Raw genomic sequence first — 27,256 nt, forward strand, 5'->3', positions numbered from 1 at the left:
TCAGGATGTGAGTAACACTGGCAAGGCCACATTTATTGTCCATCTTTGTTGCCTTGAGAAGGTGGTGGAAATTCCCCTTGAACTGCTAGCAATTGTTTTTTTTAAAGAGTGCCTTGCTAGACCACTTCAGAACGCATTAAGTGTATATCACGTAGTATAGAACTGGAATCACATGTAAGCCAGACCAGGTGGGGTGGCAGGCTTCCTTCCCTGAAGGACATTAGTGGACCAGTTGGGGTTTTATGACAAAATGGCTGCTTTTGTGGTCATTTTTCTGGTGCCAGCCCACAAATTAACAGATTTATTAAGTTTAAATTAACATCTTTCCAGATTTACAGTACTAGCCCCTCCTGGTGGGGTCATTAAATTTATTACGGCATTATTCCCATGTTCTTGGCACGGTGCTGTTGATGGTTTCAGTCACTTCTTGCCATGCTATGCATGCTATGGCCTTCATGCCCATCATGGAAGGGAAACAAAGGGAACACTTCCTCTGCTTTACTTCCTGCAACAGCTGTTCAATAGCCTGGTCATCAAAACAGGGTGCTGTTATGTGACCAGACCTCTTTACTAGCATGAGCTATTCTAGTGCACTGCCACACATAATGCTTATTCCTACGGGCTTTAAGAAAATAAACCCTTATATTTCCTACCCCCTCACCTCATTTGGGTTTGGAGGTATTTGGCTGTTGAGGTTAAAAACATGTGCTTTGTGAAACCACAGGAATGACCAGGAAATGAATGAAATATTACATTCTCTAGGCGTACAAATCCTTCAAAAGCAAAGGGTAGAGGATTTCAGCATTCAGAACTCCATTCAGTGAAATTAAAGATTTTCAAGGATTGCTTGTAACTAATTTGAACTAATTTAAAGTAAGAAAGCTTCCCCTCCATCTTCTCCTTGCCCACCAAGCCAAACCTCCTCCAGGCTCCACCCAGTCCTATCCTTCAACCAGCATCTTTCTCTAGGTTCTCTCCTGTCTTCCCTCAGGGACTCTCCGTGTTCATCTTGTCCATGAGACCCACCAGCTTTTCCCTTGACCCATTCCCACTCAACTGCTGACCACCCGGCTTCCCTTCCTGGCTCCCATGTTGGTAAACATTATAAATGTTTCCTACATTACATTACAGCAGTGACTGCATTTCAAAAACATTGGCTTTAAAGTGCTTTGGGATGTCCTGATGTCATGAATGGTGCTGTTGTGGCAAAGCGACCAAGAGACTCTTGCAGTAATGTATCTAATTGCCTTTAACAGGGGTTTGTTACCTTTAAATGTTTGCTCTGTATAAATAGCGCGGGTTCAGTAAAATGTCGATCCAGCGCGATGACGTCATCATGCAGGTCACGTGACGTGCCCAACGGTGGGAAACGTGATGACATCATGATGTCAGAGGGGAGAGGCGTGTCCTTTCAGTCCTCGTGGAACCAAGTATTGTACAGACCTGTTTAGAGTTTCTCCTGTGTTTTTGTTTGTAACTTTTACCAGTGCATTAAACCACGTTTGGTTAACTGCTAGTTTCAATCTCAGTACTTTCGTTAGGAGTTGAGAACTCCTACATTGGTGACCCCGAATCCTCGCGGACGTTTTTCGCGGCGGAAACGGAACGCAGGCCATGATGGAAGCCAACGCAGTGGCTTTGAAGCTCCCCCAATTTTGGGAACAACAGGCGGCCTCCTGGTTCGTGCAAGCGGAGGCGCAGTTCGAGCTCTGCAACGTCGTGCAGGATCAGACCCGTTATCTTTACGTGGTCTCCGCACTCGACAGCTCGACGGCGTCGAGGATCATCAGCCTACTGGAAACCCCCCCCGGCTACTGACAAGTACGTCGCCATTAAGGCTCGGCTCATGCAGGTATTCGGCCTTACGAAGGCAGAGCGCGCACGCCGCCTACTCACGCTGCCCAGGTTGGGTGACTCCAAACCTTCGGAGTTGATGAGCCAGATGCTCACTCTCCTGGGGTCGGAGCCGCAATGTTTCCTGTTCCGCGAACTGTTCCTCACTCAACTGCCCGAACAGGTGCAGGCGGCCCTCGCCAGATCGGACGCCGGGGATTGTATAGCGCTCGCCGAAGAGGCGGATAAAAAATACGCGGTCCGACAGCAAAACTGCGCCATCGCGGGACGCCCCGCCCCAAAGGGCCCTGCCTCGATGCCTCCTCCAACCGGTTTCTGCTATTACCATGCTCGGTTTGGCGTGAAGGCCAGATGCTGTTGTCCGCCTTGCAGTTTTGCGCCCAAAGCAACAAACAGACCCCTGCGCGTCAAGAGCACCGGATCCGGGGCGTGCCCCGCAGCCACGACGGTGGTCGGCGATTCCGGGAAATTACTTTATTTAACTGACTCCATCTCGGGCCGTCGTTTTTTGTGCGACACAGGGGCGCAATGCAGCATCCTTCCCGCGTCGGTCCTCGACGTTCGGTCCGGCAGGCGGGGTTCTCCCCTCCAAGCTGCCAATGGGGGCGCGATTCATACTTTCGGGACCCGCCGGGTCCAGGTCTGCTTCGGTGGCCAACGTTTTATATGGGATTTCGTCACCGCCAGCATCTCACAGGCACTCCTAGGCGCCAACGGTCTGCTGGTTGATTTAAAAAATCGTCAGCTCGTTCACGCCGCCACGTTCAACTGTATTCCATGTGTATGCGGCACGGTCGCGCCGCACTCAGTCTCCTGCGCTCGGCCACCTCCCGACGACTTCTCCCGCCTCCTCGGGGACTTTCCCAAGCTGACCACGCCCACCTTTTCGGCTTCGACCGCCAAACATGGGGTGGAGCACCATATAACGACGACCGGCTCTCCCGTCTACGCCAGGGCACGGCGGCTCGAGCCCGGTAAGCTCGCAGTTGCTAAGGCAGAGTTCGCCGCGATGGAGAGGTTGGGGATTATTCGCCGGTCGAATAGTCCCTGGTCTTCACCTCTCCACATCGTCCCCAAGCCCGGGGGTGGATGGCGGCCCTGCGGTGACTACCGTCGCCTCAACGATGTCACGACTCCCGACCGGTATCCCATACCACACATACAAGATTTCTCCGCACATCTGGCGGGGACTTCGGTTTTCTCCAAGGTCGACCTCGTCCGTGGGTACAATCAGGTACCGGTGTATCCCCAGGACATCCAAAAGACTGCGGTCATCACTCCTTTTGGCCTGTTTGAGTTCCTCCGCATGCCGTTTGGACTTAAAAACGCAGCGCAGGCGTTCCAGCGCCTGATGGATTCAGTGCTGCGGGATCTCAAATTTTTGTTGGTCTATCTGGATGACATACTGATCGCCAGCGCCACAAAGGAGGAACATCTCCAGCACCTGCGCATCCTCTTTCGTCACCTTCAACAGCACGGCCTCATTGTCAACCCGGCCAAATGCCAGTTCGGGCTGCAGCAGCTCGACTTCCTAGGCCACCACTTCACTTCAGAGGGGGCAATGCCGCTTCGGGCTAAGGTGGAGGTGATCGCGGCTTTCCCGCGGCCGCAGTCCGTGAAGACGCTCCAGGAGTTCCTGGGTATGGTAAATTTTACCATCGTTTTGTTCCCAGGGCCGCGCAACTAATGCGGCCGCTCTACGAGGTCCTCAGAGGGAAGCCGGATAAGGAGCCCGTGGTTTGGACGCCGGAGATGGACCGCGCCTTCGGAGACACGAAGACCGCCCTCGCGAACGCGACTATGTTGGCACACCCCCTGCCAGGAGCCACCATCGCCCTCACAACTGACGCGTCGGACTACGCCGTTGAAGCCGTCCAAGAGCAATGGGTCGACGGCACGTGGCAACCACTGGCGTTTGTTAGCCAACAGCTGCGACGGCACGAACGCCAGTACAGTACATTTGACAGGGAGCTGTTGGCGTTGTTTTTGGCCATTCGCCATTTTCGTTTTTTGCTCGAGGGCCGCCACTTTACTGCGTTTGTCGACCACAAACCGTTCACGTTCGCGATGGCCAAGACTGCCGAACCGTGGTCGGCTTGTCAGCAACAACAGCTTACATATATTTCCGAATTTACCACCGACATCCGGCACGTGGCCGGGAAGGACAACGTGGTAGCGGATTGCCTGTCCCGCGCCACCGTCCAGGTCATTCAATTGGGAATTGATTATGCGTGCATGGCGGCCGACCAAGCTGCCGACCCGGAGACTCGAGCCTTTCGTTCCGACTCCGCCAGCCTTCAGCCGAGGGGTGTGCCATTCCATTCGGCTAGCACCGCTTTACTCTGCGACGTCTCCTTAGGGGACCCCCGTCCGATTGTTCTGTCTGCCTGGCGCCGGACGGTTTTCGACGTCATACACGGGCTTTCGCATCCTGGTGTGAGGGCATCGCAGAAGTTGATGGCATCTAAATTCGTATGGAGAGGGATGCGCAAGGACGTCCGCGACTGGGCGAACACTTGTGTGGTTTGTCAATGAGCCAAAGTCCAACGACACGTCAGGGCCCCCTTGGCCACCTTCGAGGTGCCGGAACGCCGGTTCGACCACGTCCACGTCGACCTTGTGGGGCCACTCCCGCCGTCGCAGGGTTTCACGCACCTTCTGACGATGGTCGATCGCACCACGAGATGGCCCGAGGCGGTTCCCCTGATGTCTACCACCTCTGCGGATGTCGCTCGAGCCTTTACCTCGTCATGGGTAGCACGCTTTGGAGTTCCGACGGATATTTCATCCGACCGCGGTCCGCAATTCTCATCTGAGTTTTGGAACGCGGTGGCCTCGGCCTCAGGCACCACACTCCATCGCACCACGGCCTACCACCCGCAGGCGAATGGGTTGTGTGAGCGTTTTCACCGTTCGTTGAAGGCATCGCTCAGAGACAGCCTCCTGGACGCGGCATGGGTCGATAAACTACCTTGGGTTATGCTGGGGTTGCGCACGGCGCCGAAGGAGGACCTGCAGTCTTCTGCCGCGGAGATGATTTACGGCCAGCCACTCAGGGTTCCAGGCGAATTCCTGCCATCCCCTACACAGCCGTGGTCTGCAGCCAGTCAGCGGGAAGCTCACCGGGAAGTGGCCCAGTGCTTCAGGCCGGTTCCGACGTTGCAGCACGGTTTTCCTGCCTCCCACATTCCAGTGGAGTTGATGAAGGCCAAATTCGTGTTTGTTCGTCACGACGCCCACCGCAGCCCGCTCAGGCCTCCGTATACGGGTCCCTTCCGGGTTTTACAGACGGGGGCTAAGAGTTTTTTGGTCGACCTCGGGGGCCGGCCAGACCACATCTCCGTCGATCGCCTCAAGCCCGCGCACCTGGACCTAGAACAGCCAGTTGAGCCTGCTCAACTGCCGCGCCGGGGCCGACCACCGGCTGTTGCCGCCCCTGACCGTGCCGCTCCACCCGCCAGCTCACCGCCTGCTCAGCGTTTTCCTCTCCGGGAATTTAGGAGTCGTTCCAACAGGCTCGTCCGACCTCCTCGGCGATTGACTTTTTTTATCAAAGACAATTCTGGGGGGGGCGTATGTGGCAAAGCCACCAAGAGACTCTTGCAGTAATGTATATAATTGCCTTTAACAGGGGTTTGTTACCTTTAAATGTTTGCTCTGTATAAATAGCATGGGTTCGGTACGTGACGTACCCAACGGCGGGAAACGTGATGAGGTGATGACGTGATGATGTCAGAGGGGAGAGGCGTGTCCTTTCAGTCCTCGTGGAACCAAGTATTGTACAGACCTGTTTAGAGTTTCTCCTGCATTTTTGTTTGTAACTTTTACCAGTGCATTAAACCACGTTTGGTTAACTGCTAGTTTCAATCTCAGTACTTTCGTTAGGAGTTGAGAACTCCTACACTATATTAAATGGTTCACTCTCTTGAGGTACTATCCCCCTCCATTTCAATACCACTGTCATCATCCTCCTTCTCAAAAATCCCACAATCTGTCTTTGCAAACTAATGCCCCATTTCCAACCTCCCTTTCCTCTGCAATGTCCTTGAACGTGTTGCCTTTCCACCTCCCAAAGCCGTGCCCATCTTTCCCGCAATGTCATGTTTTATTCTTTCCAATTAGGTTTCCACCCCGCCACAGCACTGAAATAGCCGTAATCAATGTCACAAATTACATCTTCTGTGACTGTAACGGTGGTGCATTTTCCCTCATCCTTGATCTCTCTGCAACCTTTGACAGGGTCAACCACACCATCCTCCTCCAAAGCCTTTCTTCCACCATCCAGCTTAGTAGGAATGCCCTCCTTTGGTTCCACTCTTACTTATCCAATCATAGCCGGAGAATCTCCAGCAATGGCTTCTTTTCTCTCGAGTTCCTTAACGATCTATCATTACTAACCTCCTCTCCTACATCTACATGTTGGTCCTTGGCGACATCATCCAAAGACATGGGGTCAGCCTCTATACATATGCTGATGACACCCAGTTTTATCTCTCCAACACCTGTCTCGATCCCTCCACTGCCTCTGTGTTATAAGACTGCTTGTCCAACATTCAGTCTTGGATGAGCCACAATATCATCCAGTTAAACATTGGGTAGATGGAAGTCAATGGGCCGTAATTTGCGACCCCTACGGGTGCGTACGAGGTGCACACGCGCCCGTACGGTCCGCGCAAGTTCCGGGTTTAAGCATGTGAAGCGCATGCGCGAAAACCCGGAACTTGCAATCTGTCAAGAATTCTCTTGACAGATCATCTGCATCCCCGGGAGAAGGACCTCCGCAGGCAGAGAGTTGTGCTATTTGCCCAACTTCTGCTCAGCAAATGCCCTTGAGATTCTTAAGGCCTGCTTTTACCAGCGTAAGAGTTTACAAAAATAGAAAAATAAAATTTTATCACTCATTTTTACATTAAAAACCCTGTCCAATAAGGTAAGTTTATTTTTAGCCCTGTTAAAACATATACAGGAAACTCTGTGCTATCCGGCACCGACGGGACCGAGCTGTTGCCGTCCCATCAAAACTGCCAGACAAACCAGCGCTAATGTTGAAACATACGGAGATTTTGAGCTCCGTATCTGGCAACAAACCCAACAGCTTCTAAACAGTCGGCCGTACCTTGCAAGCGTCTCTGTAGCTTAGCAACAGCTTCAGCGAGACCTTGCAGAGCCTGACTGGTGAAAAAAAAGCAACGCAAAGAAAAAAAACCTAACGAAACGGCTCCTGATTTTTGCCGGTGGCTTGAGCAGTTAACCTCCGGATAAACCAAAGTTTCCTGTAATTTTTTTCAAAAAATTTAATTTCTGTTTAAAATATTTAATTAAATGGCATTTTAATTAATTTTAAATATGTAATTTAAAAAAAAACTTATTTCATGTGTTCGTGTATTTTTTAAGTGATCCCATTCATACTTACGGGAGTTTTGTACATATGGAATCTCCATAAGTATGAATGGGGATTCCCCTTCTTTCATTGGTTGGGCTGGCCCATGTGGGCCTCTACCCGCAGGTACCCGGAGAGGCCCAGGAGTACGAATCTACGAACCTCCCGGACCACCAGGTAAATTCATAGATTTTTTGCCGGTCGGAGGCATCCGCCCACGGAAAGCCTTCGACCGCAAATTTTGGGACATTGTCTTCGGCTCCTGCCACAAACTCCATACCCTTGCCACCTATTTTATCTCCTTTTATGGCCACTGTCTCGGATTGAATGTGACTGTTTGCAATCAAGGCAGCCTATTTGACCTTAAGCTTCCAACCCCATATCCTCTCCATCACAAAGACCGCCTACTTTCACCTCCAAAACATCACCCACCTCCGACCTGTCTCAGCCCATCTGCTGCTGAAAGCCTCATCCATGCCTTAATCATCTCCAGACTCGACTATTCCAATACTCTCCTGGTTAACCTCCCATCTTTCTGCTCTCCATAATCTTGAGTTGATTCAAAACTCTGGTGCTCATATTCTATCCTGCACCAAGTCCTGTTCACCCATCACACCTGTCCTTGCTGACATACATTGGATTCCAGTCTCCCTATGCCTCCAATTTAACATTTGCATCCTTGTGTTTAAATTCTTACATGGCCTGACCTCTCCCTATCTGTAATTCCTCCAGCCCTACAGCACCCCTGCCCTCAGGATTCTGTGTTCCTTCGACTCGGGCCTTTTGTACATTCCCCCCTCCCTTCGCTCTGCCATTGGCTGTTGGCTGTTGGCATTCAGCCCTCTAGGTCCTATGTTCTGTAATTCTCTGCTTAAACAATAATGCGTGTCCACCTCCCTCTCTTCTTTTAAGACTCTCCTTAAAACCGCACTTCTTTGACCAAGCTTTCGGTCACCCCTCCATTATCTCATCCTTTGGCTCAATGTCCATTTTTGTCTGATTACTCTCTCAGATGTTTCTCTACATTAATGGCGCTATATCATAGAATAGTACAGCACAGACGGAGGCCATTTGGCCCATCGAGTCTGTACCAGCTCTTTCGATGAACAATCCAGTTAGTCCCACTCCCCCGCTCTTATCCCTGTAGTTTTTTCTGCTTCAAGTAGTTACCCAAATTCCTCTTCAAGGCTACTATTGAATCTGTATCCACCACCCTATCAGGCAGTGCATTCCAAATCCTAACCACTCGTTGCATAAACAAGTTTTTCTTCATGTCGCTGCTGGTTCTTTTGCCAATCACCTTAAATCTGTGCCCTCTGGTTATCAACCCTTCAGCCATTGGAAACAGTTTCTCTTCATTTACTTTATCTAAACCCTCCATGATTTTAAACATCTCTATCAAATCTCCTCTTAGCCTTCTCCGCTCTAAGAAGAACAAATCCAGCTTTTCCGGTCTATCCACGTAACTATAATCTCTCATCCCTGGAACCGTTCTAGTACCCTCTCAGAATTGGACACAATACTACTAGCTGGGGGTGAACTAGTGTTTTATTTAAGTTTAGCATAACTTCCTGGCTTTTGTACTCTATGCCTCTATTTATAAAGCCCAGGATCCCATATACTTTATTAACTGCTTTGTTAACCTGCCCTGCCACCTTCAAAGATTTGTGCACAAACACCCCGAGGTCTCTCTGTTCTTGCAGCCCTTTAAAATTGTACCATTTAGTATTTATGGTCTCTCCTCGTTCTTTCTACCAAAATGTATCACCTCATACTTTTCTGCATTGAATTTCATCTGCCATGTGTCCACCCATTCCACTAGCCTATGTCCTCTTGAAGTCTATTACAATCTCCCTCACTGTTTATTACACTTCAAAATTTTGTGTCATCTGCACATTGTACCGCCAAGTCCAAGTCATTCATGTATATCAAACACCACTGTATACCTCCCTCCAGTCCGAAAAACAGCCATTCACCACAACTCTCTGTTTTCTATCGCTTAGCCAATTTTTTATCCATGTTGCTACTGCCCCTCTTATTTCATGGGTTTCAATTTTGCTAACAAGCCTAATATGTGATACTTTTTCAAACACCATTTGGAAGTCCATATACAGATCATCAACTACACTGCCCTCATCCACCCTCTGTTACCTCATCAAAAAACTCAATCAAGTTAGTCAAACATGATTTTCCCTAAACAAATCTGTGCTGGCTTGTCAGAGTGGCTGTTAATTTTCTCCCAGATTATTGTTTCTAAAAGCTTCTCACCGCCGACGTTAAACTGACTGGCCTATAATTACCAGGTTTATTCTTCTCCCTTTTTTGAACAAGGGTGTAACATTTGCAATCTGTCAAGCACCTCCACAATTTCTACCCTTACTTCCCTCAGCAACCTAGGATGCATCCCATCCAGTCCAGGTGACTTATTCACTTTAAGTACCGCCAGTCGTTCTAGTACCTTCTCTTTATATATTTTTATATCAGCCAGTATCCCAGCAACCTCCTTGTTTACCATAGCTTTGGCAAAGTCCTCTTCCTTGGTAAACATCGATGCAAAGTACTCATTTAGTACCTCGGCCATGCCTTCTGCCTCCACCAATAGTTCTCTATTTTGGTTCCTAATCGGCCCCACCACTCCACTGACAACTCTTTTACTGTTAATATGCCTATAGAAGACCTTTGGATTCCCTTTTATGTTAGCCGCCAATCTATTCTCGTACTGTCTCTTTGCCCCTCTTATTTCCTTTTTCACTTGTCCTCTGTACTTTCTATATTCAGCCTGATTCTCCCTTGTATTATCAAGGTGACATCTGTCATACTTCCCCTTTTTCTGCTTCATCTTACTCTTCAACTCCTTCGTCATCCACAGACCTCTGGCTTTGGTTGCCCTCCCTTTTCCCCTTGTAGGAATGTACCTAGACTGTACCCAAACCACCTCCTCTTTAAAGGCCACCCATTACTCCATACGTTACAGCCTGTCAGTCTTTGACTCCAATTTACCTGAGCCAGATCCCTCCTCAATTCGCTGTATTTAGCCCTCCTCCAGTTAAGTATTTTTATTCCAGCTTGCTCCTTGTCCTTCTCCATAACTAATCTAAACCTTACGATACTATGATCACTATTCTTGAGATGCTCGCCACTGTGACATTCTCCACTTGACCCACTTCATTCCCCAGGACTAGAACCGACAATGCCTCCTTTCTCATTGGGCAGGAAACATACTGATCAAGAAAATTCTCCTGAACACACTTCAGAAATTCCTCCCCTTCTCTGCCCTTAACACAATCACTGCCCCATTATCACTGCTCTATAGTCTTGCACCTCTCATTAATTTCTTTGCAAATCCACTCCTCTAACTCCTTCTCACTATTTGGTGGCCTATAAAATACACCAAGCAGCATAATAGCTTCTTTATTGTTCCTCAACTCCTACCCAATAGATTCTGTCTTTGATCCCTCAAGGACATTCTCTCTTTCTAGCACTGTAATATTTTCCTTAATCAAAACTGCTACCCCCCTCCTTTTCTGCCTTCCCTATCTTTCCTGAATACCTTGTACCCAGGAATATTAAGCATCCAATCCCCCCCCCCTTTATTGAGCCAGGTCTCAGTTATCGCCACTACATCATATTTCCATGTGGCTATTTGCGCCTGCAGCTCACCAACCTTATTAACCACACTTCATGCATTTACACACATGTACTCCAAACCTAACTTAGACTTCTTTGTATTTTTTACGATCCCACCTAATTCTGTATTATTTCTAACTCTAATTGTTTCTCCCAGTCCTCTGTGCACCTTGTTTCTACTTTTTAATACTACATCTTGGTAGCCAAACCCCTGCCGAATTAGTTTAAACACACCCCCACAGCACTAGTTAACCTGCCTGCAAGGATATTAGTCTGAGCTCTGTTTAGGTGCAACCTGTCCACCTTGAACAGGTCCCTCCTGCTGCAGAACTGGTTCCAATATTCCAGGAATCTGGTGCACTCCCCGCTGCACCATGTCTCTAGCCACGCATTAACCTGCCATATCTTCCTATTTCTACTCTCACTGGCATGTGGCACTGGGAGTAATTCCGAGATTACTACCTTTGGGGTCCTGCTTTTTAACTTCCTCCCTAGCTCCTAAAACTCTGACTGCAGGACCTCAACCCTCTTCCTCCCTATGTTGTTGGTTCAGACATGGACCATGACTTCTGGCTCTTCCCCTTCCTCCCACAGAATGTTCTGCACCCTCTCAGTGATGTCCCTTACCCTGGCACCAGGAAGGCAACATACCATATGGATCTCACATCAACTGCAGCAGAACTGCCTGTCTGTCCCCCATACTATCGAATCCCCAATTACTACTGCATTCCTACACTTTGCTGTACCCCACTATGCAGTCCTTTGCCTCACGGGACTGCACTCCTTTGAGGTGTCGTCGCCCTCACTTGCTCAATGCTGAATATTGGTTTCAGAATGCCACACTACTGGAAGATTCCTGCACTGCCTGCCTCTTCCTACCCTTCCGGGTGGCCACCCACTTGCTATTCTGAACTCTATCTGGCTATCCAGGAAACACTAGGCCACCCGTATGTCCTGCAGTGAATCCAGCTGCCCCTCAAGTTCAGAAACCCTCAGCATGAGTTCAAGCAGCTGGAGGTACTTACTGCAAATATGGGCCTCCGAGACACAAGTAGTATCCTGAAGCTCCCCCATGGCGCAGAAATTGCAGGCTACAGGTTGTAGTCCCTCCATTCTAATTAGAAACTTAAAATAAAGTCCTTAGCTATAAGATATAAATGCAAGTTGTTGTTGTTGAAATGCTGACCCTAATAATCAAAGGTAATAAACCAGAAAGATTTTAGCCCTTAGCAAGTCTTGTTAACAAATCATGGGAACATTTCCTTAATGATAAACATATCTTGTCCAGTGCTTTCAATTTTTTGCAATGGAATCTGGGGGTCACATAATTAAGAACTAAGCATGGATGTGTTAGCAATGGTCATTAGCGGTGCATTTGCACTAAAGTTTAATGTTGGTGCAAAGTCATTTGAGCTTTGCACCAACGCTAAACTCAAGGAGCATAAATTGGGTGTCAGGACCCAAAATGGCTCCGAATGAAGCAGAGTGAGGCTACCTTCTCCAGCGAGTTTCACTCCTTTCTGCTCCAACATCAGGTAGTGTCCTGACTCTGGATTCAGGCTGCATTTACACTATAACTGCAGTGTCAGTGAAAAATGAAAGTGCTTCACAACAATGCTATAGTTGTAATGTAAATAACCCTAAGAAATTCAGAATCAGAACTCACTTACAATGAACATACTATGCAGAAGGGTTTTCACAATTGGGTTCTAAAGTTCCATAAATTTGCTATCATTACATTATACAATACAGTGCACATAACCATATTGGCAGGGTCTTTCATGCACAGAAAATCACTGGTGTATTGTCTGCGATTTTCCATCTATTGACCTAAATGGATGGAAAATCCCAGGCTGTGTACCCATGATTTTCAGCATGTGGAGCTCTGCTGGTGGCAAGGGGAGATGAAAATTTCCACCCTGTGATTAAAAAAAGTTAATGGCTTCTACTAAAGTAATAATGAAATATTAGCAGTTAGAAAAAAAATAAATTGGAACAAAGACAGAGAAAACTGAAGAAAATTGATTAATTTTAAAACATGCCTGCCACCCATCTTTGATCTTCTGATTGAAAATCCCATATTCGTATCTTATGCCATACCCATATGCAGCCAGGCCCAGTGTTGCCATGGAATCAAGGAAACAAGCTGTTGGAAAAGTAGAAGCAAAACAAAATTTTAAAAAGATAAATAATATAAACAATTCATAAGTATAAGCTTACACATATACATAGAAGATAGGAGCAGGAGTAGGCCATTCGGCCCTTCGTGCCTGCTCCGCCATTCGATGAGATCATGGCTGATCCTTTAATTCAGTATCCCGTCCCCGCCTTCTCTCCGTAACCCTTAACCCCTTTTGCCCGTAGAAATATATCTAATTCCCTCTTAAATATATTTAATGAGCTGGCGTACACTGCCCTCTGTGGCAATGAGTTCCACAGGTTCACCACTCTCTGAGTGAAGAAATTCCCCCTCATCTCTGTCCTAAATGGTTTAGCCCTTATCCTTAAATTATGTCCTCTAGTTCTGTTCTCACCCGCCAAGGGAAACATTCCTTCTGCATCCAGTCTGTCTAGACCTGTCAGAATTTTATACACTTCTATGAGGTCCCCTCTCAATCTTCTAAACTCCAGTGTGTACATCCCTAAACTACATAGTCTCTCCTCATAGGTCATTCCCGCCATTCCTGGTATCAGCCTGGTGAATCGCCGCTGCACCCCCTCCATGGCAAGAACATCCTTCCTCAGATGAGGCGACCAAAACTGTACACAGTACTCGAGGTGTGGTCTCACCAGTGCCCTGTACAGCTGCAGCAAGGTATCCCTGTTCCTGTATTCTAACCCTTTTGCTATGAAGGCCAGCATACCGTTTGCCTTCTTGACCGCCTGTTGCACCTGCATGCTCGCCTTCAGTGACTGGTGTACAAGAACACCCAGGTCTCTCTGTACTTCCCCCTCTCCCAATCTATTGCCATTTAAATAATAATTTGCCCTCCCGTTCCTGCACCCAAGGTGGATAACTTCGCACTTGTCCACATTATAGTGCATCTGCCATTTATCCGCCCAATCGCCCAGTCTGTCCAAATCGCTCTGGAGCTTCCTGGTCTCTTCCTCTGAGCCCACCCCCCCTCCTAGTTTAGTGTCGTCTGCAAATTTGGAAATGCTGCATCCGACTCCCTGATCCAGGTCATTAATGTAAATTGTGAACAGCTGGGGGCCCAGGACAGATCCCTGTGGTACCCCACTTGTTACTGCCTGCCATTCAGAAAATGAGCCGTTTATTCCAACTCTCTGTTTTCTATCTGACAGCCAGTTCCCTATCCACGCCAAAACTTTCCCCTTTATCCCATGAGCCTCAATTTTCCATGCTAATCTTTTATGTGGGACCTTATCGAAGGCCTTTTGGAAGTCCAGGTACACCACATCTACTGGCTCTCCCCCATCTATTCTACCAGTTACTCCCTCAAAAAATTCCAATAGATTAGTCAAGCACGATTTACCCTTTGTAAATCCATGTTGACTCTGTCCTATCCTGTCCCCATTTGCTAAGTGCTCCGCTATTTCATCCTTAATGATGGACTCCAGCATTTTGCCCACAACTGATGTAAGGCTTACAGGTCTGTAATTACCTGCTTTTTCCCTACCCCCCTTTTTGAATAGTGGGGTAACGTTAGCTACCCTCCAATCCATCGGCACTGTTCCCGAGTCTAATGAATTCTGAAAAATCATCCTTAGTGCATCCGCTATCTCTAGGGCCACCTCCTTCAGTACCCTAGGATGCATGTTATCAGGCCCTGGGGATTTGTCCACCTTCAATCCTTTTAGCTTCCTTAACACCATATCCTTAGAGATATTGATTTGCGTCAGTTCCTCCTTTGCCAATGTCCCTATTTTTCCCGATATCCCAGGGAGGTTTTTTGTGTCTTCCTTCGTAAAGACTGACCCAAAGTATGCATTTAGTTGATCTGCCATTTCCTTATTTCCCATTATATATTCCCCCGTATCTGACTGCAATGGACCAACTTTGGTTTTCACCAGTCTTTTCCTTTTGATATATTTATAAAAGCTTGGTAATGACTAGGTAATGACTAGGTCAGTAAAAAAAACACAGGTGAAAGACCCCCACTAAATTGTACACATTACAATAAAATACTTTCTGTCACGCTTCTACATAACTTATAAATAGATGGTATTGTCAACTTTATTGATGAGAATACACACATTACAATAAGCGGAAAGTGCTCTCAGATTACTAAACAACCCTGCAGATTTCCACAATCCATGCTAATGGGATATTTTACAGATGATATGTATAAGCCAAATAATACATAAAAGGAAATAAATTTGTCAGTTTTCATAAAATCCCTTACAGAATTTTGGAATGTTTCCTTTTTACAGAGACCTGTTATTCTGAATTTATTTCCCTTCTCAGCCACCCAAGAAATGTCAGTTATGCAGAGCAGCATGTGCACTCCAAAACAATTACATACTCTACAATGGGAGCCTGCATTTTGTACTGACCTGGGAGCCAAACTAGCCCTCATTACCCCAGATATCTCTCTACTAGTAAAATATACAGTAATTCCCTAGCTGTTAGTGCATTTTTCTAGGGTTAGATGACTTCTTAGCAGTCTTTAATTAAGTGTCCTCCCACATTTAAGTGAATAATCCTGCTATACAATAGATGTATTTCATCCCTATGACTGATATCACTGCAGTGGCTAGGGAGAGGAGGAGACATGGAATGGCAGGACCCTATGAAAGAACAAATTTGATGATATGACAATAAATATATTTGTCACCTCTTATAAAATATCTTTTTAAGAGAGCTAAGAATAGTATTTTCAATAAAAGCCCCCCCTTTAGAGAAGCCTTTTACTGAAGGTCTCCAACTCATATTTGACATGTAAAGAAATTATTGGAGTTTCAAATTCTTTCTTTGTTGGGGATAGTGTGGAAGATGGGAAGTTTATGATGGGGGATGGAAAGATGGAAGAATACAATTACCTGCAAGCCTTCCTAAACCTCCATTGCCAAGACCAGCATCATCTTCAATTTCCTCCAGTTCCTCAATATCTAAGCCCAGCTAAAGTAAATAGGAGAATGCAATGGAATCAGTTACACATTTAAGTAGCTGTTTCCATAATTAAAGTAACAGCTATTTCAATTTCACTCTAAAATAGACTTTAAATGATTTAGGCCAAACTGGTGGGGAGTGAGGCTTGTCCAGGTGGGATGTAGCAAGGCTAAATATTGTAGCAAGGGTGAGATCTGAGGCACAACCTTATACGGCTGAGCGAGTAATACAACCCGTATTATTTTAAATCAATTTTAAAAATCAACAGGTGATCTATACAAATAATAAAATGATTAGAGTAACTACCTCCAACCTGGCATGATATTTGTTGAATTATTTTGCTAATAGGAAGTAGGACCGTGCAGTTACCAAGTTCCCTCCAACTCACAAACAAGTGCTTCCCTGTCAACAGGGACTCTGGTTCTGTCACTACCCCAGCATGCTGTATGATGTGGATCACTCCTGAAATTGCTATTGGCTGTATTAGTAAGAGCATCAATTTCAGCTGGAACACTCTCTCTTCCCAGCCTTTGCTGTATAATTGTGGGTCATCCCCAGAGTTGCTAATGGCAGTGACTACTAAGTCCATCAAATTCAGCCAGGTCTCTGTGCTTCCCTCTCTCCCAAATTTTGCTGCATTATTGTGGGGCACATCCACAGTTGTGCTGATTCTTGCAGTTAGTCAGTTTTAAATCCCTTCCATCTCAGCATTCTTCTTTATACATCAGGGAGATATAAACAAACTTGACATCAATACAAAAGAACAATTGCATGGAGTTCCCTGGCAGAAAGCCTTTGGGAGGCAATTTGAAAAATGGTCCAAAAGGAAGTGAGTGAGAAGGAAACAGAATAGAAGGTTGCAGGGAGAGAAACAGAAGTGAAGGTTGGATATAGAAAGAAATAGGGGTGAAGGAAAGAAAAAAATAATTGACACAGGAAAGAGTAAAACAAAAGGAAACAGAGGGAGAAACAGAAGTAAACAAGAGCTAGAATGATCAATTTTACATTTTATTTTGCAGATTTATCAGTATTCGTAACATGGGGTGCAAGAAGCTGAGAACTTTTTGGGGTGGCCTGGACCAAAAAGTATGAGTTGTTGGGGCCATTCCTGAAAAAGTTTGAGAACCACTGGTTTAGGTTTATTGTCCTCAATATACTACAAAATAGATCAAAAATTTTAAGAAACAGAAAATAGCCATTTTACCCAACAAACCGATCCCTCAACAATACATCAATCCTACCTCCCATCATTCTCACCATATCCATCTATTACTTCTCTCTCCAGAAACACATCTATTTGCCTCTTGAACCCATAGACACCATCTGCTTTGATGCCTTTCCCTGGTAAATTATCATAGAATTCCATTATCCTATAGGTGAAAAAGTTCCAGCTATATCTTATCTTCTGTCATTCCGTGTTTGGGGCCTTCACTCATCTTCTATACTCCCCACATCACTGAAACTGTGCGGGTTGAAGTCACAAATGACATCCTGTGTGATTGTGACCACAGCTTCCTGTCCCTTCTGATGCTCCTTTACCTTTTCACTGCCTTCAACACTGTCAAACACAGTATCCTCTTCAAATGCCTCTGTTCCAGAATCCTCCTTTCATGGTTCCACTCCTACCTGTCGTATCAGAGGCTTTATATCGCCTTGAATAGGCTTCTCCTCGAATGCCGGCATGGTTGCCGTTAGTGTACCCAGCATTCTACCCTTAGCCTCCTCCTCTTTTATATCATTTATATGCTACCTCTTGACATCATCCAGAAGCATAAGGTCAGCTTGCACATTTAAGCCAATTACATCAGCTCTGCCACTTGCTCTAACTGCTTGTCCAACATTAAAATCTTCATACCTCCTTGGCAAAACTGAAACCATCCTCTTTGGCTCCTGCAACCATCTTCACATCATTGGCCTCAACTCCATCATCCTACCCCAGCTGCCACCTCAGGCTAAGCCCAGAAGAGCATAACATTAGTGTACTGCTCAACACTGAACTCAGGTTCTTGCCCCACTTTTGAACCATCACAAAACAGGTTTCCCATCACCTCTGTAACTAAGCCTGCTTCTGCCCCAACTTCTTCCCTTCTACTGCTGAAGCCTTTATTATCTCAAGGCTCAATTTCTCCATTCCTTTCTGTACTGGCCTCCATGCCATCATTCTTAACAAACTACAACTAATCCAAAATACTACAGCCTGCAACCTCCTCCACAACCTCAACTCTATTATGCTCTCCTCAGCGAGCTTCAATTGCTCATGTCCTGGGAAGTTGGCTTTACGATCCTCAACCTTGCCTTCAAATCTTTCCAGGGACTCACCGCACCAACCTCAGCATTGTCCTCTAGCTGTACATCCGTGCACACATTGGGGGTAAAATTCAGTTGGTTTGTGCCTCCCGTTAGCGCCTTAAGAGTTTGTGCCGCTCGCGAAATTAACTAGACATTTTGCGGCGGCGCTAAACACCACCGCCACGATCTCCTGCGCCGTCAGATCGTGACGTCAGTCGAGTGCGCAACGCTCTGGACCGGATATTGAGTGGCGCCCCCTGCCTTACCACCTGCCACTAGCAACGACAGGTTGAGGGGAGCGTTTTGCAGTCAGGAAGGGACTGGGGAAGCACTATTTAAAGGCGACCGCTTCCTGCCTTTTTTTGTTGGTGACATTTTTGCACCACGCATTCTGAGAGAGAGAGAGAGAGAGAGACTTCTGGAGAGATTCGACGCTGTGTAAAGGAGTTTTGGGTACTGAGCAGCACTTTGCAGGTTCATTTTGATTTGCCCTTCCTTGCATCGATTTAGAAGAGACTATGGGGGCTGCACTCTGAGCTCTTTCCCAGGGTCTCTCCATTGTTCTTTCCAGCAGATTTGATGTACAGGTCTCTCCAGGCCGAGATTCAAGGCTGCAATGAGCAGGATGTGGATGGAGAGCAAAATCAACCCTCCCCTTTAAGATAAAAACAGAAAATGCTGGAGAAACTCAGCAGGTCAAGCAGCATCTGTGAAGAGAGAAACAGAGGTAACGTTTCAGGTCGATGACCTTTCGTCAGAACTCCCCTTTAAGAACTGGCTGGCGCCAGTGTGTCTGTGTTCCATTGCTGACTGACGTCACATGAGCTTCGCCAGCGCTCTGAGGTAGCGCCTCGCTCCTCGGCCTTTGCGCCTTAAGACAGGTGTGAAGCGCCTGATTTAGCGCTCCAATCACCTCCAGGTGCGATAAAAGCCAAGTTTGCCGTTGGAGGCGATAAACTTTGCGCATGGCCGATAATGGCACCCCAAACGGGACGATACTGAATTTTCCCCCCATTATCTGCTCTTCAAATGCAAAACTATTCCTTCCTTACCCCCTCCACTCCATTGGTGATCACCCCTTCAGCCATATGCCAGTTCTGGGTACCTCACCTCAGGAAGGATATACTGGCCCTCGAGGGAGTGCAGCACAGATTCATCAGAATGATACCATGGCTAAAATGGCTAAATTATGAAGATAGGTTGCATAGATTAGGCTTGTATTTCCTTGAGTATAGAATATTAAGAGGTGATCTAATTGAGATGTTCAAGATGATTAAAGAATTTGATAGGGTAGATAGAGAGAAACTATTTCCTCTGGTGGGGGGAGTCCAGAGCTAGGCCATTCAGGAGTGATGTCAGGAAGTACTTCTTCACACAAACAGAAGTGGAAATCTGGAACTCTCCCCCCCAAATAGCTGTTGAGGCTAGGTCAACTGATAATTTCAAAACTGAGATTGATAGATTTTTGTTAGGTAAGAATATTAAGGGATATGGAACCAAGCTGGGTAAATGGAGTTAAGATACAGGTCAGCCATGATCTAACTAAATGGCAGAACAGGCTCGAGGCAATAAATGGCATACCCATGTACCAATGTCATCCCTGCCCTCTGAAACTCTCTACCTAGCAGCTCCTCCCTGCCTTAAAAGCCTACTAAAGACCCTTCCCTTCAATCTTGGTTTTGTCTCAAAAGGCTCTCTTTTTTCCTCTTCCTCCCTCTTGCTCTACTCTTTTCCAACTATCATATAGAAAACATAGAAGATAGGAGCAGGAGTAGGCCATTCGGCCCCTCGAGCCTGCTCCGCCATTCAATGAGATCATGGCTGATCATCCAAATTCAGTACCCTGTCCCTGCTTTCTCCCCATATCCCTTGATCCCTTTAGCTTTAAGAAATATATCTAACTCTTTCTTGAGTATATTTAATGAATTGGCCTCAACTGCCTTCTGTGATAGAGAATTCCACAGGTTCACCACTCTCTGGGTGAAGAAATTCCTCCTCATCTCAGTCCTAAATGGCTTATCCCTTATCCTTAGACTGTGACCCCTGGTTCTGGACTCCCCCGCCATCAGGAACATCCTTCCTGCATTTAGTCCTGTTAGAATTTTATAAGTTTCAATGAGATCCCCTCTCATTCTTCTAAACTCTAGCGAATATAAGCCTAATCAACCCAATCTCTCCTCATACGTCATTCCTGCCATCCCAGGTATCAGTCTGGTGAATCTTCGCTGCACTCCCTCCATGGCAAGAACATCCTTCCTCAGAGAAGGCAACCAAAACGGCACACAATACTCAAGGTGTGGTCTCACCAAGGCCCTGTACAACTGCAGCAAGACATCCTTTCTCCTGTACTCGAATCCTCTCGCTATGAAGGCCAACATACCATTTGCCTTCTTAACCGCCTGCTGCACCTGCATGCTTACCTTCAGCGACTGGTGTACTTCCCCTTTTCCCAATCTATTGCCGTTCAGATAATAATCTGCCTTCCTTTTTTTGCCACCAAAGTGGATAACCTCGCATTTATCCACATTATACTGCATCTGCCCAATCATCCAACCTGTCCAAATCATACTGGAGTTTCTCTGCATCCTCCTCACAGCACACACGCCCACCCAGCTTTGTGTTGTCTGTAAACTTGGAGATATTACATCTAGTTCCCTCGTCTAGATTGTTAATATATATATTGTGAATAGCTGGGGACCTAGCACCGATCCCTGCGGTACCCCACTAGTTACTGACTGCCACTCGGAAAAAGACCCGTTTATTCCAACTCTTTGCTTCCTGTCTGCCAACCAGTTCTCTATCCAAGTCAGTACCTTACCCCCAATCCCATGTGCTTTAACTTTGCACGCTAATCTCTTATGCGGGACCTTATCGAAAGCCTTCTGAAAGTCCAAATATACCACATCCACTGGTTCTCCCTTATCTATTCTACCAGTTACATCCTCAAAATATTCCAGTAGATTAGTCAAGCCTGATTTACCTTTTGGAAATCCATGTTGACTTTGTCCGATCCTGTCACTGTTTTCCAAGTGCTCTGCTATTACATCTTTTATAATGGACTCTAGCATTTTCCCCACTACCGATGTCAGGTTTACCGGTCTATAATTCCCTGTTTTCTCGCTACCACCTTTTTTAAATAGTGGGGTTACATTAGCCATGGGAACTGTTCAAGAGTCTATAGAATTTTGGAAGATGACCAGCAATGCATCTACTATTTCTAGGGCCACTTCCTTAAGTACCCTAGGATGTAGATTATCAGGCCCTGAGGATTTATCGGCCTTCAATCCCATCAATTTCCCTAGCACCATTTCCCTACAAATATTGATTTCATTCAGTTCCTCCCTCTCATTAGACCCTATGTTCCCCGACATCTCTGGGAGGTTATTTGTGTCCTCCTTTGTGAAGACAGAACCAAAGTATGTATTTAATTGGTCAGCCATTTCTTTGTTCCCCATTATAAATTCCCCTGACTCTGACTGCAAGGGACCTATGCTTGACTTCACCAATCTTTTTCTCTTCACATATCTATATAAAGCACTTGGAGATGTTGGCGAGGCAGAGGGATTTAGGGAGGGAATTCCAAAGTGTGGGACGTAGGCAGTTAAAGACACAGCTACCATTGCCAGAGTGAAGGGAGGGTAGGGAAGATGTACAAAAGGCCAGAGTCAAAGGAATGAAGAGCTTGAGAGGAGAGTTGTAGAGCTGGAGGAGGTTACAGAGATAGGGAGGGGCGAAGCTATGAAAGGATTTTAACACAAGGATGAGAATATAAAATTTGAGTAAATGAATAGTCATTGTGGCTTTCTGACTTAGGAAAACAATTGACTGAAATTTGCCATGATGCAGAACTCAAAGTAGGAAATACAAATCTGCAATATTATGTATTAGTTGGGTTACAAACACTTGTTTTCTTTCTATGTGGATTTAAAGTATACAAATCTTACATTAATTCAGCCTAATTGATACATACATCTATGCTAGCTCCAAAATACTTCGTTGTAAAGCATTTAAGTAAAATATTATATCAAAAGAATTGACATAGAAGCAAGTGAATTGCCCTTATCCTTCTCTTAAACATGTGTTAAGTAACACTGAAATGTTCATATCCTTTTCTAGAATTAAAGCTGCAAGCAAATATACTTTGCAAATTCTTTATTGTTTCATAATATTCTAACATGACTACAACAATTGTTTCCAGAAGTGAGATGAAGGATAAATTGAATACAGAATTTTATGTTAAATTCTTTGTAAAAAGCAGTCTTTCACTAACCTGGTACATAGCCTCATTACAAGAACTTTCTAGACCCAGATTAATCATAGTATTTTGCAGGGTGCGGCCCATATAGAACTCCAGAGACAGATAGTAAATTCGCTGAAAAAAACAATCAATATTAGTCATTCGCCATTAGCAAATGCAAATTGCACAAAGACACTAATTAACAACTACATTTGCCATATCCTTCATGTTATATTTGCAAGCCATTTCATAGAATCATACAGCACAGAAGGAGGCCGTTTGGCCCATCGTGCCTGTACCGACTCTTTGAAAGAGCTATCCAATTAGTACCACTCCCCTGCTCTTTTCCCATAGCCCTACAAATTTCTCCTTTTCAAGTATATATCCAATTACTAGTTTTGAAAGTTACTATGAATCTGCTTCTATCACCCTTTCAGGTAGTGCATTCCAGATTGTAACAACTTGCTATGTAAAAAATAATTCTCATTTCCCCTTTGGATTTTTTGCCAATTATCTTAAATCTGTGTCCTCTGGTTACCAAACCCACATGCCAGTGGAAACTGTTTCTCCCTATCTACTCTATCAAAATCCCTCATAATTTTGAACACCTCCATTAAATCTCCTCCTAATCTTCTCTGCTCTAAGGAGAACAATCCCATCTTCTCTGGTTCCTCCACATAACTTAAGTCCCTTATCCCTGGTACCACTCTGGTAAATCTCCTCTGCATCCTCTCCAAGGCCGACATCCTTCCTAAAGCACGATGCCTAGAATTGGATACAATACTCTAGCTGAAGCCTAACCAGTGATTTATAAAGGTTTACCATAACTTCCTTGCTTTTGTACTCTATGCTTCTATTTATAAAGCGCAGGATCATGTATTTTCTTTTAACAGCCTTATCAGCTTGTCCTACCAGCTTCAAAGATGTGTGTATGTGAACTGCCAGGTCTCTTTGTTCCTGCACCCCCCCCTTTAAAATTATATCATTTAATTTATATTTGCTTTCCTCATTTTGCCTTCCAAAATGCACTGCTTCACACTTCTGCGTTAAATTTCATCTGTCATGTGTTTGTTCATTTCGCCAGTCTACGTCCTTCTGAAGTCTGCTACTATCCTCCTCACTGTTTACTACGTTTCCAAGCTTTGTGTCATCTGCAAACTTTGAAATTATGCCCCCATACCTGTAGTGTATGTACCCGTCTACCTTTAAGGGAACTATTGAATGTAACCGTTCACCTTTAAGAGAACTACTTTAGGTGTGGCACTATTTGTTTGGCTTCTGTATACTGTAATACCGATAGTGACCACACCAGTATATAAGTGTTGTGGCAGGATTGCTGGGGCAGATTCGCCCTGACCTTCGAATAGTAAAGACCTGTTTGTTTGTTACTTCTGAAGTCTGGGTATTTATTAACTGCACAACCCACAAACTTTACAGTGGCGACGAGTCCGATCGTACCCTGCGGCAAGACTACCAAAGCAACGAAGAGCGTCGAAGAGAGGCAACCGCCCTCGTCGTGCTGCTGAAAGGAAACACGAGGCTGCAGCAGGAGGAAGGAGGAAGACTTTAGCAACAAAAGCTTCCACCTGCAACAGGCACTGACTACCCTTCTACCACGGTGCGGAGTGAGCCGATCAGCTGGAAACAAGGCGGCCGCGGAGACTGTGAGTAGGGGAAGGTGTAGAGAATATTCGGAGGATAAGGGCTGTGCACTCGACCACGGTCGAGGGGGAACGGAGCCGGTCAGAAAGTCGGGTCCAACGGCGTCGTGAGACAGTCGGACCTCGATCGGCGGGAAAAGCCGGGCAGCGACCGCAGCCACGAAGCGCTGAGACTGGGAGTAGGCGCAGGAAGAGAAACCCAGCCGCAGCCGGGGGAGGGAAACACCGGTCTGCGAGAGGGCTGGGAGGCGAACAGGAACCGTGCGGGTGGGAGAGAGAGACAGAGCCGAGCAAGGGGAGAGAGACTGCGCGAGAGCCAGTCCAGCGGCTGAGCTGTCCTCCACCAACGGGGTAACCAGAGCCGGTAGAACCGAACGTGCGGGAGAGGGAGAGACAGAGCCGAGCAAGGGGAGAGAGACTGTGTGAGAGCCAGTCCAGCGGCTGAACTGTTCTTCACCAACGGGGCACCCAGGGCCGGTAGAACCGAACGTGCGGGAGAGAGAGCGACAGAGCCGGGTACGGAGAGAGAGGCTGCGCGAGAGCCAGTCCAGCGGCTGAACTGTCCTCCGTTAACGGGGTGTACCCAGCGCCGGTAGAGCCGTGCGGGCGGGAGGAAAAGACAGAGCCGAGTAAGGGGAGCTGTGCGAGAGCCAGCCCAGCGGCTGAACCTGTCCGCTGTGGGGAAAGCGTACCCCTTCCACCAGGAAGAAACGCGGGAAGCCGCCATTAGGCGGAGGAGACGACAGAAGCGGGAAACCGCCATTGAAGGGGGCGGGGAGAGAAAGGAAGAGCGGGAAACCGCCATTTTCGCGGGAAAACCGCCATCTTAACTGACATACCGCCATTGAAGTGGGCGGGGAGAGAAGGAAAGAGCGGGAAACCGCCGATTTTGCGGGGAAACCGCCATCTTAGAAATAAACAAATAAATAAGAATACTTAAAGAAATACTGGTGCTGCTCCCAAGGGAAGAAAGATGCCTAAGCGAGGGAATATTAATGACTTTAATTCTGAAATAGAAGACTGGGCCACGTACGTGGAACGCATAGAGATCTATTGCGAAGCCAACAAAATAGAGGAAGACGACAAGGCGATAACATTGCTAAACTCAATGGGGGCAAAAACATACGGGCTCTTGAAGCATCTAATAGCACCAGATAAACCAGCGGATCAGACCTTCGAAGAGATTGTGGCTGTGCTGAAGGACCACTTGAACCCCACACCGTTGATGCTGGCTGAACGATTCAAATTCTACGCAAGAACGCAGGGGAAAGACGAAAGCAATGCGGAGTACTTGGTCGAACTGCGTAGGCTAGCGAAATACTGCCAGTTCGGAGGGAATCTGACAGAAGCACTGCGGGACAAGTTCGTATGCGGATTGTCCAAAGAAGGGACGCAGAAGCGACTACTGGAAGAGAACGACCTCACACTGGACAGGGCTGTCCTTATAGCTGCATCGCACGAAGCCGCAGCGAAAGGAACGGCGGAAATGCAACTAAAGGCGGCGGCACTCGGGGTGGACCACATTACTTCAAGCACAACAAAATGCTACCGTTGTGGGAAGACAACGCATGACCAGAATCAATGCTGGTTTAAGAACCAAGAGTGTAGGAAATGTGGCAAACTGGGTCACATCGCGAAGGTATGCCGGTCCGGGAAAAAAACCAACAATCAAAGGAAGCCACCACAAGAAAAGTACAACAAGGTACACAAGGTGGCTGAGAAGAGTTCAGACGAACAGAATTCAGACTCAGACCCAAACAACCAGGAGCTGGGTAGTCTGAGAATCCACAATGTGGGTAAAGAAACGGATCTACAGACCATCTGGGTCATACTAAAAATAGCTGGAGTCCAAGTAAGAATGGAGCTGGACACTGGATCAGCTCTATCAGTCATCAACCGAAGGGACTACCACCGGCTATTCTCTCACATACCTTTAAGAAATACCAAGTTCGTATTACAGACATACACGGGGCATAACGTATACCCCGTGGGGAAAATAAGAGTCAAGGTGAGAGATAGGGGTAAAGAACACCCAAGAATGAACTTGTACGTATTACCTGAGGGAGGACCACCACTTCTAGGACGGGAGTGGATTAAGAAAATAGACATGGAATGGCATTACCTAAAAGCCATAATGAGGGAGGACTCGGTGCAAGCTATTAGCTCAGATTCTCAAATGGATGATGATAAGACCAATTCGAATATGGAAGACAAGGCTAAAAGGGACTTGCCGACGATGGGGAAGAAAACGAAGACATGCAGAAGGACTTATGGTACCAAGAAGAATAAAGCGGCAGAGCAGAACTCCAGGTTGACAGAGAATTCTGAGCCTGTTCAAGCAAAGGATTCATCCACGACGGAAGAACACCGAGCTCGGACGCAAACTTATGTCAAAGTACGACAACAATTAGAACAGTTGCGTGACCGTCTCGTACAAGAGATGAAAAATATGGAAAAGTTCTGGGACACCGAATGGGGGAACCTGGAAAGACAACAGAGACAGCTAGCTCAAGCAGAGAGCGACCATAGAGCCATCGTGGCCAAATACCAATCACATTCCCCTGATGCTGTTCAGGAACTAGAATATTTACAGAACGAACCAAAGGAAGAGGAATCTTCAGGAAGCCAGGATTTTATTCCAGTTCTTCTCTACGACTCCTTACAAGCAGAGTGTGAGAAGTTGAAAGAACAGTATGAACAGGCCCAGGCTACAATTCTGGAGGGGGTTAACTCGGCAACCTCCGAAAAGCTAGTTTCAGTAGAAGCATATGAACAACTAAAGGTTGAACATGAGCAAGAAGTCCAAAGGCTGCAGGAAATTCTTGATGAGCTCAAGGCCAAGACAGACTCATCGGTAGAAGTTCCATCCATAGATGAGAAATTAGAGGTGAAAGACATGGCAGAACATGAAAGACAGGATGTCCAAGAACTCATAAAAACATTGAAGGACACCCAAGACAAATATGAGGCGGCAATGGCCGAGGTTCAACAACTTGAAGAACAGATTCAACTGGGAATCCTTTCAGTGGAAGAAAAGGAAACTGTAAGAAACTCAGAGACTGTAAGAATGGTCCCTGAACATGAACTAGAGAGCATCAGGGCGCAACTTTTCCGAGCGCTGAAAGCCAAAGTTC

At 46.4% G+C, this 27,256-nt stretch overlaps 1 protein-coding gene across 1 annotated transcript in view; it reads right to left on the reverse strand.

Moving 5' to 3' along the window:
• Nucleotides 1-27,256, reverse strand: part of pygl (phosphorylase, glycogen, liver) — a 228,092-nt gene that overhangs the window by 189,391 nt on the left and 11,445 nt on the right. Inside the window, exons 2-4 of the mRNA XM_086003162.1 lie at nucleotides 22,495-22,596; nucleotides 15,866-15,944; nucleotides 12,904-13,007 (exon numbers count right to left, since the gene is read on the reverse strand). Coding sequence (XP_085859288.1) covers nucleotides 12,904-13,007; nucleotides 15,866-15,944; nucleotides 22,495-22,596 — 285 coding nt within the window. The remainder of the gene's footprint in view (nucleotides 1-12,903; nucleotides 13,008-15,865; nucleotides 15,945-22,494; nucleotides 22,597-27,256) is intronic.

Source organism: Somniosus microcephalus, chromosome 12, assembly GCF_052327205.1.
Source record: "Somniosus microcephalus isolate GS21.2 chromosome 12, FLI_Smic_1.0, whole genome shotgun sequence".
NCBI lineage: Eukaryota > Metazoa > Chordata > Chondrichthyes > Squaliformes > Somniosidae > Somniosus > Somniosus microcephalus.